The sequence below is a fragment of the Myzus persicae genome, unplaced genomic scaffold (assembly GCF_001856785.1).
Source record: "Myzus persicae strain clone G006 unplaced genomic scaffold, MPER_G0061.0, whole genome shotgun sequence".
Lineage (NCBI taxonomy): Eukaryota > Metazoa > Arthropoda > Insecta > Hemiptera > Aphididae > Myzus > Myzus persicae.
Window position 1 is genome coordinate 611,373 of NW_019104300.1, and position 15,816 is coordinate 627,188.

Here is a 15,816-nt window from a genome sequence, read left to right on the forward strand (position 1 = left end):
CAGTGGTTTTATACCATTGAATTCAAATTTAACATATCCATCACAGTGAATCTCTAGACACCTAATGTACAGAAGAGCGTTACCCAATTACCCGCTTTTTTAAAGATGTTTTGGTACACATTTCTTAAATTTCAAAGTAATAAAACTTGATGAATATAAAAAATTACATGCATTTAAAAATATATTAAGTGATTGAATCACCTATATACATGTATATATATTATATATATGAGCTTTTAATTTTTAAATTGTTTGACTACTATATCATATCGTAACTATAGTAATTGAAATATAAATGACGAACCATCAAGAGCAAATTTCGTTTATGCATACACCAGTTATAATAATATTTAGTTGCACAAATTATAGATGAATATTTTTATCTTACTTTTATTTATTAGTACAATATAATTTATTGGAGATGTTACGGATTCAATTCGAAGTCTTGAATTCAAACATCAAAAAATATGTGTTCGTGAATTTAGTCATATGTATTGTGAGTATTTATACCTATATATAGAATTATATCTCTGTATATTTACTACTTTACTAGTATTATTTAATTATGACTATATGAGATACCCAGAGCCAGTGGCCATTGGCCATCGGGTGTGATTCAATTTCTTATATTATGATGTACTTATATCAACGCAGCCACGGCGTTATTTTTCATCTTCACTTGTTTAAATACAGAATAAATGTTTTAAAAATTAGTTCTGCAAGCCAATACAACCAAAATCATTCATTGTGAATCATAATAAAGAGAATGTATTACGATTCGTATAAAATAATATTATTATACTATTATTATTCTTTTAATTTTTTTAACACTTTAATATTTAATAAACATGTTAAATTAGCTGAATATAATAATAGTAGTTGGTAAAAAAAATAATAATCATGCAATAATCTACAAATGCTTGGCTAAAAAACTTGAAAATATAAAATACTTCGCCCATTCTTTTATGCGTACCTCCCTACACAAATTAAATCATATCAGCCATACCATGTTGATAAACGCACTGTTGACAATCTTACACTTACAGGTGTTGACGTATTTCGAGATGACAAATTCAGTAAACTACATAGCAATCGTTATTGTCGTCGGAGCTTTGTTGAAAGTAAGATCAAGTCTCTCGCATAATAAATTATGCATATAAACCAGGGTGTCAAATCTGGTTATAAAAACAGATATTTATTATGACCAGAATAAAAAGTTATATTTTTATATAGTATCGTTTAAAAATATTTTTAAAATGATTAACCAATAGATTATTGCATAATTTAATATAAATATTTTTTAGGGGAACACCAACCGTGCAATGCCTTACGCACTGGTCCTAACGGCAATTGGATGCGTGTTTGACATTTTTTCTGTTCTTTTCCGCCCCACTGAGTACAAAACTATATTTATTATAATTATTATTTTTTTTTAGTTCCATATTGCAGTCAATTTGTTTACTATTATTATAATGCCGATTGATTGGTAAAGGATTATTTTAAAATAATAATCTTATGTTTAAGTTATAAAAGTTCGAGTTGGGCCCATGTCAAATTCTTCCAATATATTATGCGGATTTTCAGTAAGTATAAATGTATTTTCATTAAAGTATCAAATAAAATAACAATTTTTTTTAATAAAATAAATGAATTTAATAATATTCTTAAATACCATAGCCTATATATCCTATGATTACAATATATAATTTAGAAAATGGTAATATTTTAAAAATGTATCTATAATAATACTATAAAATTGTCAAAATAGTATTAAATGAGATAAAAAAATATTATATAATATACGAAAAAAAATGTTTTTGGTGTGGATAAAAACCGTTCTATGACAAGAGTTTTATTGAAAAAAAATCCTTCTCCACCACCCCGTCGAGCTTTATTTACATTACTGACGTGCTTATATCACTTTTGTGTATATTTTATACAGCCATCCTGTACGTGCTCCTCTACATATTGATGCTATATTGTTATTGGCTCCATTCCATGGCTGTGGCTCAAAAAAAACAAATAAGACTTCAATTGGGCTTATATAACGAGGATAAGAAATAGAATCGCGCTATTCAGAAGAAAAAAATATTTACTATAGATTAAATTAAATTTTATTTTATCTGTTAATTCGTGAAGCATGTAATAATGAAATTACATAAAATAATAATTACCAATAAATAAATAATTGGTATAATAAAAATTAAGAGAGGTGGCAAGTGTGGAGCAAGTACCGCTGTGCTGTTTTGTGTGTTCACTGGAATATATTGCAAGTAGGTTACATACGTACTCTGAAGACTGCAGTCTCCCGATTCTTAAGCCTATAATATAACTTAGAATAATTAGTCATATTAACGAATAATTAATGAGAGGTGTCCCATCAAAATCTGGACAATGTTTAATAAAAGGTAGGTATATAAAAAAATCATATGGAGTCAAATAAAAGAAAAAATAACGGGAAAGAGAGCACGAGCACCCGTAGGCAATGCAATAGACAAAAAAAACTTTTAAAATATATTGAAGGTACGTATACTGAAGACTGCAGTCTACAATCTTAAAATTCTTAAACCGAAAATGATAATTAAACTAATCAGTTGATGAAACTGCAATGACTATTTAGGAAGCATCAGCTGGTCATCAAGGTTTAAAAAATGTATAGGTATAACAAAATCGATTAGAGTTAAATTAGAGAAAAAAAATGAGAAGGGGAGCACGAGCTCCCGCAGACAAATGCATTTTTTGGATGAGTCGCGGTTAGGTTTGAGTTAAACATGTGTATGTGGAGCGAGGATTCGTCGCTAAACATCCAGGTGGTCACCCATCCGGGGGCTAGCGACGCCGGACGATGCTTGACATACATTGGAGATTGCGGCCAACCATCGAGCCACACCAAGCCACAAGTGTATTCTTATTATTTGTATTTATTGCATATTACATATTTTTTTGTGTACGCATTTGATTATAAATAAATATGTTATTATTTCCTGTTGATACACGAGTTATCAGATTACGAATAGAGTTTCAACCATTCCAGAGGAAAATTACATACAGAAACATGCCACTTGAAATATTATCTCAGCTTACGTGATAAACTGATAACTGAATATAATTTTGTAAAATATAATTTTTAATTTGTTTTTTTTTCTGAGGAGGACAATTGCTTATTAAAATACTGTCGCCAATAACATGTCATCATCATTACTTATCACAGGAGACGAGGAAACAGGATGTTGATGACTCTTTTTCCTTTGATCCTGTAAAGTTATATTTCAGCGAAAAATTCGTTTCGTGCTCTCTTGATTCAAAATATTCTAATTTTATTTTGTAATTTTTTGGATTTTTTTTGTATTTTAACGTTATTTCAGTAGATTTTTGGAGTTTTTTTGGGCATTTTTGATTTTTTTTTAGAGCAGCTTAGTATGTTTTTTAAGTTTTCAACTTCCTTTTTCTACTGTTGTTAACAGAAATGTGAATTAATTACATTTACATGTTTTTTTTTTGCTAAACTGTATAAAAACATGGTTTCGGACAAAATTTGTTTTGACTTATTTATAATTTAAATACGAAATCTTTTTTGCATATTTTTGATTTTTTTAGTATATATTTTAAAGCATATTTTTCATGATTTTAGTGTTTTAAAACATGCATGTTTCAAACTTTTTTAGTGCATTAAATTCACAGATCTGGTTTTTACTTATTAGTTATTACTTTTACTTTCAATCATACTTTATTATTTTAATCACAGTAAATATTAACTTTTTACAATCTACAACTTATTCAACTTGATGACACTTGACACTATTGAGAGGATGCTGAAGTTTAAGCGCACTATTTATTTCTTTCTGTGGCCCACGCACAACAAAGCAAATGCATTTCGAGCAGAAACAACCATTATCAAAGTAACAATATTGGATTGGTTCTGTTAATCGTATATTTAGTTTGTTACGCGTAGGTCAAAGAGAGAAAACAAATAGTGCTATAACATGTAATTTAAATATTTTAATTTGTATATAGTGTTATATGCCCACCACTATAGAGACTATAGAGACGCTTGTTTTACATAATATAATAACGCCTGTATGTAGGCGTCTTATCGCAGATATGTGCTTATGCGCGACAAGACTATAGTATCGGTCCTGTCGGCAATTTAGTCTTGAACCCGACTCATTCGAGTTAAGTAGTGTGCTTGTAGTATAAATTATATTTCTTAAAACTAATAAAGTATAATATTCTCATTTAAATCTAAAACGTGTGTTCTTTTTATTAATAATCTATTAAACAACATTTGACTATCACCCGCTACACAGAGAACGGTTTTCAACAAATTGACGTCTACGGATACAACCAGAGACGCAATATAAAATATAACACAACACCACAGGCATATGCGGTGGCGTTCATAACATAGGTGGCAGCGGTAGCCGTTTTAATTTTTTATTTCTTTCAAAAGAAATTCTGTCCAGTGAGTGATATATTCAAATAATTATTATAAAAAAAAAAAAAGCGAACACGAGTGAATATTATATTCACACGGAGGCGCTTTTACCTAAATATTGGTGAGGAAACTATTCAATAGTCCCCGATATTTACGTCGTACGCATCTACAAATACACCATAGGAGGTGCTACTTGTTTTATACCACCTACGTAAAAAACGGGACCACCATATTTTATCGGTTATTATAAATACACAATCAACACGTATTGTCAATACCAGTACGCATATTTGTACGATAAGCTACACTAAATCTCGTCTACATCGATTAATTAGTAAACAGAAATTAATTAATCGTTCAAATTCAACAAAACCCACCATTGTGGTCTCCGCGCATACCGGTTTCGGAGCGTAGAACTTCAAACGAAATAACTTGAAGGCTACGTGGGAACGACACCGAGAGACGTAGCGAGTTCAACAAGGGATCCAGATAATCTGTCAAAGGAGTCAATTACTATGCAGTTCGAAGTAATAACAAAGACCATCATACTGTAAGTAAAACAAAAAAAAAAAATATATATAAAATATAAATATTTTTATATTATAATACAATTATTATCACTAACTTGGATAATAGAATAAAATTACTGTATTTTTATTTTTTTTATTCTCTTAAACTACTGACATAGTAACATAAAATAAATATTAATTTTTCTATCAAAAACCTTGGATATTTAATACAAGCATTCAAGACCTGTATTACAATTATTCGTTATAAATTATAGTACAAAAAACAGTTAGCGGCGAGACGACGATCACATTATTGTTGTTTTTGCTAGCGTATTTTATGCATTCCGGTATCGGAAATAAAATATGCGTCTACGTTACTCCGGAGTCCAGGTAGTTCATTGTCCGATGCAATAAATAAATATTTTAAGTCTAAAAGAACATTTGAGCCAACAAGAGTATATGAAAACAAATTTACGCAAAGATCAACTTTTTGGCGAAAACAGCGCTGTATGCGCAGTTCGCCACCACCAACGTGGAAACACTACAAACAGCTCTGAACTGAAAATATTGTGATTTATAAAAATCAAACCGAACGAAAAGCAAATTTTTTTATTCGTATTCAATTCACTTAGTCTATAGTCTTTCACAACGATCGCCAATTACTATAGACGATAGATAATATTACATTTTAACGTTAATATGATAAATATACAGATATAATAATATCATACAACAAGACAGCTGACTTGATTTTTAAGTTAAATTCGAATAAAATGACCAAATTGTTGTATTAAATATATTCTTACTTAGATTTTTTTCATTATAATGTGATATAACAATAAACAAAATAGCTTTAATTTTAAATTAAAATCGTATAAATTATAATTAAAATTATTTTTTTTGTTTACTATTTTGACTATTTATTGATATGGTGTACAGACTACAGAGCATAATTAGACAATTTTGTACAAGAATAATATTCTTATTATAAAACAATAAAAAATAAAAATATGGTTATAAATGAATTGGGATTAATACTATTTAGAGTAAAAATAATTATAACATGTGGATTGTAGGTATTCAATTAAGAGGTACATCAAATTTATCGTACTTAATTTTACAAACTGGTGATTGCTGAGAACGAAATTAATATTTATTGTTGCATGTATAATTATATTATTTTTATATTTTATTTTAAGCTGTTCAATTAATTGCCGATATTTATAAAAATAATATTTAAATATAAATCGATATACTCAGCTAGATAACATTTTCTATGCCTGAATTAGTAGCTAAACAATATAGTAAACACTTTTTGAGAATGTTGTCATGCATACAAGAAGAATGATAAGACAAAATATGTTTATCTATAACAAATTTATGCATAATCGATAATTCTATAGCTACTACTATAGTTACTTTGTTGATTTTATAAAAAATTTCTCCGAAGTGAAGAACTAGAAACACACATCTAATTTAACATTTTTTTTGCACCTATTATTTTTTTGATATCTAAACAATGGATAACCTCAACTACCTAGGTGAAATTGAATTACCTACAAAACAAATGAATAGCCAAATTATGATAAATGTAATTGAAGGGAAAGATTATTATAAAAGCCACATCGACACTTATGTTGTTGTCGAAGTTCCGTTATATTTCCGTGATAAGACAGTAACTAGTAAACCATCAGCTTCTCCATCTTATTTAAAAGTAATAATGATTTATTTTAAATATACAATAAGTGTTTTGAATAAATGAAATATTCTAGACATTTATAATTGATCTTCCAACATCGTCATTGAATAATGTATTGAACACACTCATAACTATTACCGTAAGTTGTAATATGATGTTATAATTTTCAATGTTAATGTTTATAAATGTACGTTTAATAAGATTTTTTAAAGGTATATGAATCGCATAACATATTATCGTTGACAAAAACAGCTATTCTTGGGAGAGTTGTTATACAAATGTCTACAATTTGGTCAGAACCAGGTAATCGACAATCTGTTTCTGTTTTATTTTATTTTCACATAATTTCATCATTATTGATAGAATTGGCAATTAGCCACCGACGGTAGAATGTTATTAAGAGTTAAAAGAACTTAAAACTTTATAACTTATTACAAAGTAATTCTTTTTACAGTAACTAATAATTAATATTATTATTAAAATTATTTATTTATTAACGTATTTAAAAATATTTTTTTACATGATAATTCGACTAATCATTAGAAAACAAAATATATTCTGACCAGAGCGAATATATATATAATATATAATATAAATATATATATATATATATATATATATTACAATGATATGTGTGTGGTTTTTTTGTTGTTGTGTATGTGTAGATTTGAAGTAGAAATATTGAATTTCAACTTCGATTTCTTTCTTTGTAGAAAAGTAATTCTAGTTGATACTTTTAGGAGATTAAAATTGAAAATTCCAAGTAGGTACTTTTCAAAATAATCGAGAGAGGGAGACTATAAAAAACGGGTCATTTTTTATTTTTATTTCCTGATTACCTAATATTTATTACTGGGAAATTTAGATACACTATGCTCTTTGCTGCCAGAAACATATTTCGAAGTTGAAGATCGGAGAATTTTCGTTAAAATAAAAAGTATCTCCAGAGTCCAAAAGCAACAAATATTTTTAAAAAACACATATCATTGTACTACCAAGATTTCACCACTCAAAATTTAAAAAAAATGTATAAATTCTTTAAAATAATATTTGAATTCACACGGAAAAATTCAATCTAAAATAAATACTTACTGATACATTTATTTTCAACAGAAAAATCGTTTCGTAGTAAATGGTTGGCTTTAATTGATTACGGAAAACATGACTTGGGTATTAGAGGATATTTAAAGTGTGATATAGTTATGTTCTATGAGAGCCATGTGATTAATAATTTAATCCTATCAAATCCATTAGGTTCAACAAGAGAAGATACATTTAATACAAAGTTTGTAAAATATATGTTTATATAGGCCTAGAGATATTTATTACAAACTTTAAAGTACCAATTGCCTATTGGTATATACATAATACTTATTTGTCATGAATAGTGATGTAGTATGATATTTTTCATAGTATCTATCTCCTTTCATATAAAATATAAGTAATATCGAAAATAAATTTACTGACGGTTTTTTTACAATCATAATAGGTAATACATTTTTATAAATTCAATATTATATACTTACACAATAAACAAAACATTTTAATACATAAAAAGCGGGTCAGTGTAATGGATGGTGTTGAGTTTGAATCCAATGATTCACTATCATAGTATACAAAAAAACGATTCTGAGCGGAGACGGTCGGGTCCGCCTGTGTTAAAATAACATTTTTAAAGTACAACAAAATAACCAAGATCATTATTTTTCATTCAAATATCTTATTTTGTCCAAATTTGAACTGAAAACAGCAATTTAAAACTTACGAGACACCTTGTTTTTAATTTTCAATCATCATTTATAAAAATTGAATCTATAAATACTGAATAAAATGGCCTTAAAATGAGTCAAAATATTTTGATAGAAATCGAAAATTCTTCTACCTATAAATAGCTCGAAAAAAGTCAAAATATTTTTTAAATGTAATAATGTATAGAAAATTCCAAAATGGTAATATAACGTCCAGTTGAAAAAGTATCTACAGTTATTAGTATTTTAGTGACACCAAACTAACTAAATCAATTTTGTCAAAAACTGGTTTTTTGTAAAAATTACAGTTTTCTTTAATTTTGTTTGTATTTCCAAACACTTAAAAACACTTGGGAATTTTCCATTTTGACCTCTCCAAAGCTACATTCACTTTCCTCAACTTAGTTTTAATTATTTTCAGACTACTTATTGTTTTAAAGTACACCAAATACCAAAAAGACACACACACCATTGTAAAATGATCGCTCTGCTCAGAATCTAAAACATACATACGCAGAGAAGAATAATAAAAATAATATAAATTATATGAACTGAAATAGTTGACTACATTTATTTACGATATAGTTGGTGTTATCTGATTAAGTCGTTAAATATATTTGCTGTCAAAATTCAAATTCTATTGTATTCATATTGATATATTGTTCTGTATTACTACATATTTGTGCGTATACTGTTTACCACAGCAACAATTATTACTATATATATGTATTAACTATAAATTATAATCAACATTATGTTTAGTGATTTATTTATTCCGAATGGATTTAAAATGGCTACGACTCATTTAGCAAAGTATACTATTAAACTACATAAAGGTGAAATGATTCGATACTTATACGAAGAAGGTCCTAAATGGTTGTCGATTGATTTCGGAGAATCATCCGAAGTATCCAATCATCTATAAAAAAATAAAAAATTATGCATTTAATTAATTCTACTTCAAATAGACAAGTATATTACTGAACTTGAACGGAACAGAATCAAATTTTAACAAACAATATTCAACGATAAACATATATCCACCGTTATGCCCAATTATAATATTTAAATTAATTTTAACTGGAAAAATCATATCTAGCAGTGTGATATCCATGCACGATTTCATAGGAGAAGGTTGTTTATAAATTTAAACGGATAATTTTAATATAATAACGAATTTAAAATAATTACAGATGGACTTCCATGTTTCGGTCCAGCTTTCTTGCATTTTATCACATTGGAAACTCAACAATATTTTGGCAGGATACTATTATCTGTAGAAACTGAATTAGTACCATCTGAAATTGAAAGTGTTGAACGATTGCAAATTGATGACATAGATTCAATTCTTGACGAGGTAATGGATATGTAATTACTAATTTATATTATATATATTGGAATATACTAGTAATTAAGTAGATACAGCAAGAGATTTTTGTTCCTTAGCACACATTTGTCACGACAACTTTTTAACTATCTAGATCTACATACAAAGATTAAAGCCATTATACTCGTACTATAGCCATACTCGTATAGCTGGGTATTATCAATTTAATAATTAAAATAAATTGTATGTTTTACGAACTTATAACAAATTGTTATTTTAGACTCGTACTTTCATTTAAATATTTTTAGGACTTAATGTACATTCGGATTGTAATATTTTGTGTTATACTGAGTGTTAACCAAGTGCATAAAAATATCACCAAATCAAAAAGTATGACAATATCAATGGATTATGGTGAATATAATTTAGTTACTGAAAGTGAAAAAAAGGTAGGTGAGTAACTACTTATTTTTTTATTATTAATAAAAATAAATAAATAACTATAAATATTTACAACCTGTACAACCAAAAACAATAATTAAGTTTAGTATGAGCTTGCCCAAAAAATTGGATAACATGAATACGTGATGGAAGTGGAAGTTTAGTAACACGACCTTTTCTTGATCGGACTAGATTATACATATTAGTATAATATTGTATATTGTAACTATACATTTATTTACTTTTTTGTTTAGGAGTCCAATTTAGTTTTAAACTACAAGGAGGGATATGGTATTAAAAGATTTTTGTGATCTACAAATTATCCTATTGATTTCATAGTACTAGAGACTTAAGGTGTGTAATTTATTTTGAATGAAAGCAAGTACAGAGAGAGTATGTTTATTAAGGTTGTTATGAAATTGAGTTTTCTATATGAGTACATTTTATTTTTTCGTAATACTTCATCTATGTAGTATGTATACAAGCAGAGTTATTGGTATGACATAAAGAAGCTAAACATTTAAGATGATTGAAATCAAGATGAATCACCAAGCATGCTTCACCTCTTTTTTCTTCAATAAATAATAATGCAGTTATTCGAAATCTAATTTTCAAAATGTTTAAATATATATACTTAAAGACGATTTTATTTTTAAATTCTTGAGATTTTTTTGTAATAATTAAGAAGAATGTTATGGTGATCCAAACCATTTGAGAATTTTAAAATAGGGTCTTAGGTATATTTAAAAATTCCAAAAATTAGAATCTGAATAAGTTAATTTTTAAATGAAAAATGGGAGTAAGTATGCTTGGTGAAACACCCTGTATGAATTGATATTTTATGCTTAGTTGAATATTTGTAGGTACGGAATAGAATTTAATAAAACAACGTATAGCAAAATTTGTATTTTAACATACATTTTTTACTCTTCGCCTAGACGTTTGACAAAAGCCTGATTCGAATAACGACTATATATTATATAATCGCAAATGCACACATTTACACAAATTATTTAATATCGTTAGGTAGGTATGTCTCGATCGGAAGTAATTGTTTTGTTTCGAATGTTTATGTCTGTGTGTATATTTAGTACCAACTAAGAATATTGTTTTCTGAAATATTTCAAATTATTGAAATTATTGTGGTATATTCATAAGGTTAAGTTAAGTTCATTAAATCTAACTATCTATGGCCTATATGGGTGTTGTGTAAATAATATAACATTTTTCTTTAGAGCTTATTAACACACAGACGCCAGAATACGATGTAGTGTGCTTAGAAAATGGTTTTTGTAAATTATTGATTGAAGAAGATAGAAAACCATGCCTATTTTTGGTTACAAATTTACCAAGTATTGAATATTACACAATGTTTTCCATGAATTTACTGTCGAAGACTATTTGTAATATGGTAACATTATTTTATTTAATGATTTAAATGATTTAATAGGTATTCAGTTAATAATATATAACAAAAATTGTTTTCATCTAAACAGGAAACTTGCATTTTTGAGACTTGTCGTCAACTAAATTTTCAACAGTCTAGTAATAGTAAAATAGAAATTATTCAGGGAATGATAAAGAAACTTATTGCATATCTTGAAAGATTCAAACAATCATACGATAAACATATAAAATTGCATAAGCATATTCATACTTCTTGTGTCAATAATATGGTATTTTGATTTACAAATAAAATGATACTAATTGAATAATATTGATATTCACTTTAAGGGTAGAATACCGTTTAACACCAAAGACTTGTAATACAATTTGGCTCGACCTCACTCATATTTAAATTTATTCAATTTAAAATCTTAAGGCAGCAGAATAAAAAATTAAATTAAAGAATTATTTATTTTATTTATTTATACTGGCTGAGTCCAAGCGGGATCTTTATTTTTGTTTATGTACTGTTGCATGTGTTATAATAATATATTTCAAACTAAAGATGTAACGACAACTGATTAATTTTCAACATATTATTAAATCGAAAAAAAATGTATTCATGATTTATGATTTTTTTTTATTAAGTACTGATTATGAATTTAAGATTGAATATAGTAAAAAAAATTAGAGGGGTTTAAATTCTTTTAGAGGAGGCTAAGCCCCCCTAGTCCGTCTTCCACATTGCGGGTATCTACCTAGTTTGGAAAATCGGGAGAGTTGACCTCCACCCTTTTTCAGCAACTTTCAATCCAATAGTAATTTTAATACTTTTCTACATTTCCCGTAACACGTAGAACTCAGAACACTGAAAGAATTTTTAATTTCTGGGAGCGCTGCAGCACCCCCTCTGCAGGTTACACTGCCGTAGTGATTACTCGGTTTATTTTATAGATTTCAATTTAAAACCAAAAACCCTTTGAAAACCAAAATATGGCCAATTCCTTAAGTATCTATTTCTCTAAAATATTATTTTAATACATTAGGTAATTGTACTGGTTATGCTTACAGTATTTATTCAAACAATATTGTTCAAAAGAAATTGAAACAGTTATGAACCTACTTACTGAAGCAGATGTATTAATTTTAGTAAACAGAATTAAAGATACGTTTGATCAATTAATTATTTGCCCTAAGAACAAAGTAAATACTTTTAGTTTATTGTTATTTGTTTTATCTTACATTATATACCTATAACTTATTATGTTATAATGTTATATACATATATATGTATATAATTTATCGATAGACACATTGATAGATAGTAGTGTAGGTAGTTCTATATCAGTAAATTTGATAATTGTTGTTTCGTTTTTTTTTATCTTATTTAATTATTTTATAAAGTATATTGTATATGTCACCGGCAGTATGGATAATTCAGGTATTTTGAAAAATGCCTATACATTATGTATACTGCCGACCCATTTAAGGCAATGTAAATAAAACATATGATTTTCAATATTATTTTATATAATATGACCTAGGTAAAAAATACCAATTTTTTTTAGGCAAAGTAAAAAACAATTTAATATAATATGTTATAATATTATATTAAGATTCTAATAATTGTTATATATTATTACTCATATTACAAAATTTAATTTAATCTATTATTATATTTGTATACATAGGTATTGCTATATTATCAATATTATTGTTATTTTAAGTACTATTATTTATACATTTTACTTAAACTACTAGCTACTTGCCTACTTATTACAACATGTTGTAGAAAAATGGTATTTTGAAGTGACAAAACATTATTTTTAAAGCAAATCACTTTTTATTTTGACACTTGTCTTACAAATACATTTTAAAAATCCTTGGCCAGTTCCTGTCGACTGTTCTTTTGCGACTGTTCGTAACGCCACTTCTGTGTCTTCTGTGTTGTACATTTGTAGTAGCTTTTTCTGACATACTGTGAACTGACTTCTGGAGTATAAATGCTCCAGAACTTCAGAACTTTAATCTATATTGCATCAAATCGTGTACACATGGACACGGTACGCGCATTTACGATAAACTATAAGTAGTCGTTGGTAATAGGCGATACCCAAATTTTGTTTATTTTTATCATATTTCCTACTCCGCTTTGGGCATTATACATAATACCTAGGCAAAGCTCGTATTATGTATATTCCCGAGTGATTTTTGGCATTTTATTATAATGCCTATGTATTTTACAAAATACTAGATTATCCATATTGCCGGTAACATATATATTACTTAACTTTATTTTCAGTCGTATAATGGCCCACCCAATATTTTCTTAAATTTACGTAACGGTAAACAAATTGTATCAAGATGTCAAATTCAAACAAGACACTTTTTATATTCTAAAAGTTCAGAATGTAAAGGACAATTTTGTAAGAAAATTCGACCTTGGTTTTTGGTTAGTTATTTATTCAAATAAATTAAGTTAACATAAAACATTTATTGCTGAATTTACCTATTATAAATGAAATTTTCATTTTTTCATTTTTTAATCTCGTAATTATTTCATACTTGAAAGGCAACAGAAAAAAAAGAAAACGTATTCGATGGAATTATGGAAACTATATTTTGGATAGGACCATACGAGGATTTCAATGTGGGAATAAGAAAAATTCCCGGACTTCTATATAATAATTGTAATGATCAGCCTTGCTCACAATATAATTTCAAGTTATATGATAAAACAGTAATTTTTAATTATTTACTAATGAGTAGGTTAATAATATGCATGTAAATTATGTATTCATATGTTAACCAAAACTAATTTAGTTCTTACAAATCAGAGCACATATAAGTCAAGCAGCTCTAACCGAAAAATGTTACAAAAAACATAGTCAGTTAAATTTAATGGCACGAATAATTTTTAACGGGCATTCAATGACAACCAAAGTATGAATATTCTGTTGAGTCTTATAATAATGAGTAAAGTTATTAACATTCAAGAACAGTGTCATAATCGGGAGGGAGGACAAGCCCTTCCCCGAAATGTTTTTATGAACAATAGTATCATAAAGTAACAAACGATATTGTGATAAATATTCTAGTTCTATACCAAAAAAATAAATTTTAAAATCAAATGCTCCCCAAAAAAATGTTCCGGTTACGACACTAATTGTGAATGTTAATTACTGTAAAAATAACGCTACGCTTATAATTTATTGATATTATTTTATTATGTGTATTTTTAATAACTTTACTGAAATCTGAAAATTATTTATAATGTTAGGCGATCGACTCAAATGTATCGACGTCATGGAATATATCGATTTTGTTTAAGCCAACTATATTTATAAGATATGGAGATACTAATAAAAGTACACCGATGTATGTAATTATTCAATTATGCCACTTGGGAACAAAAAAGAAGAAACTAATAGAAGTAAATATTAGTCGTGATGAAAAGGAATAGATTAATCTGTTGATGCATTATAAACAATAATATTGTCTTTTATAGAATGTTATCGCCTTTACTGTTATCGATGTAAAAGGAATTGAAAATTCTTCACGTAAGACATTGGATTGGTATGACATCGTGGATAATTCAGAAAAAATTGGTAAAATGTATATGGCTGCCGAAATCATACAAACCGCGTCTAATGAATTAACAGAAACCGTTAACGATTTGAGCTTTCCCTTATTGAAACACGTGCAACCCAATCTTCGTGTTTATCAGTTAGTATTTTATTAAAAAATCGAATAAAATTAAAATTTACTTGTCAACATCTTCTATTACAGATTAGTTGTACTGTTTTGGGGCTTGCGCCAGTTGAACGTACATTTGCACGAGCCTTTTGTCCGATTATTATGCTCGACTTTAAGCATTGATTCTGATATAATTAAAAATGTTAACTCCTTTTCAAATTTCCCAAATGCCGTTGCAAAAAAATGTGTACTCAATTTAGTAAGTATAAAATAAATAAATATTTGCTCAACGATTTGAATACCTAACAAAATACTATATTTCAAAGGAATTACCAGAAGATCCAAATCTTATACCTCCAATAAGTTTTCAAATTTTTTCTAAGTTAATTATAAAAAATACTCACACTTCGCTCGGAATATGTGTCTCTCAACCATTAGATGAATTTATAGTTCCCTCTATATTAAAAACTCAACAGAACGAACGACCAGATTACTCGAGTAAAATAAAATAATCATTTTATTTATTTTTTTTAATCACATGAAAATAGTTTTAGAAATAGAAGACGAAGAAAAAG

At 27.4% G+C, this 15,816-nt stretch overlaps 3 protein-coding genes across 7 annotated transcripts; all 3 read left to right on the plus strand.

The window, feature by feature from the left end:
- Positions 1 to 2,129, plus strand: LOC111041007. The gene is made up of 5 exons (XM_022325137.1): positions 1 to 496; positions 1,047 to 1,121; positions 1,305 to 1,396; positions 1,525 to 1,583; positions 1,943 to 2,129. Exons 1-5 carry the CDS (start codon positions 422 to 424, stop codon positions 2,062 to 2,064), a joined length of 423 nt encoding a protein of 140 aa, XP_022180829.1. The 5' UTR covers positions 1 to 421; the 3' UTR covers positions 2,065 to 2,129.
- A 4,334-nt stretch (positions 2,130 to 6,463) lies between these two features.
- LOC111040991 (fer-1-like protein 6) lies at positions 6,464 to 9,316 on the plus strand. Its single transcript, XM_022325108.1, has 5 exons — positions 6,464 to 6,658; positions 6,717 to 6,782; positions 6,856 to 6,946; positions 7,757 to 7,928; positions 9,154 to 9,316. Exons 1-5 carry the CDS (start codon positions 6,464 to 6,466, stop codon positions 9,314 to 9,316), a joined length of 687 nt encoding a protein of 228 aa, XP_022180800.1.
- Positions 8,186 to 15,804, plus strand: LOC111041011 (fer-1-like protein 4). 5 transcript variants are annotated; one of them, XM_022325146.1, is made up of 8 exons: positions 8,186 to 9,525; positions 9,585 to 9,748; positions 10,027 to 10,171; positions 11,395 to 11,570; positions 13,848 to 13,997; positions 14,118 to 14,310; positions 14,383 to 14,488; positions 14,826 to 14,914. In XM_022325146.1, the coding sequence occupies exons 1-7, from the start codon at positions 9,504 to 9,506 to the stop codon at positions 14,391 to 14,393; spliced, it is 861 nt and encodes a 286-aa protein (XP_022180838.1). In that variant the 5' UTR covers positions 8,186 to 9,503; the 3' UTR covers positions 14,394 to 14,488; positions 14,826 to 14,914. The 5 variants fall into 5 exon arrangements, with proteins under 5 accessions (XP_022180838.1, XP_022180837.1, XP_022180841.1 ...); XM_022325145.1 differs by having other exon boundaries at positions 14,118 to 14,488; XM_022325149.1 differs by lacking the exons at positions 13,848 to 13,997; positions 14,118 to 14,310; positions 14,383 to 14,488; positions 14,826 to 14,914 and adding an exon at positions 12,617 to 13,030.
- Positions 15,805 to 15,816: the final 12 nt, after the last annotated feature.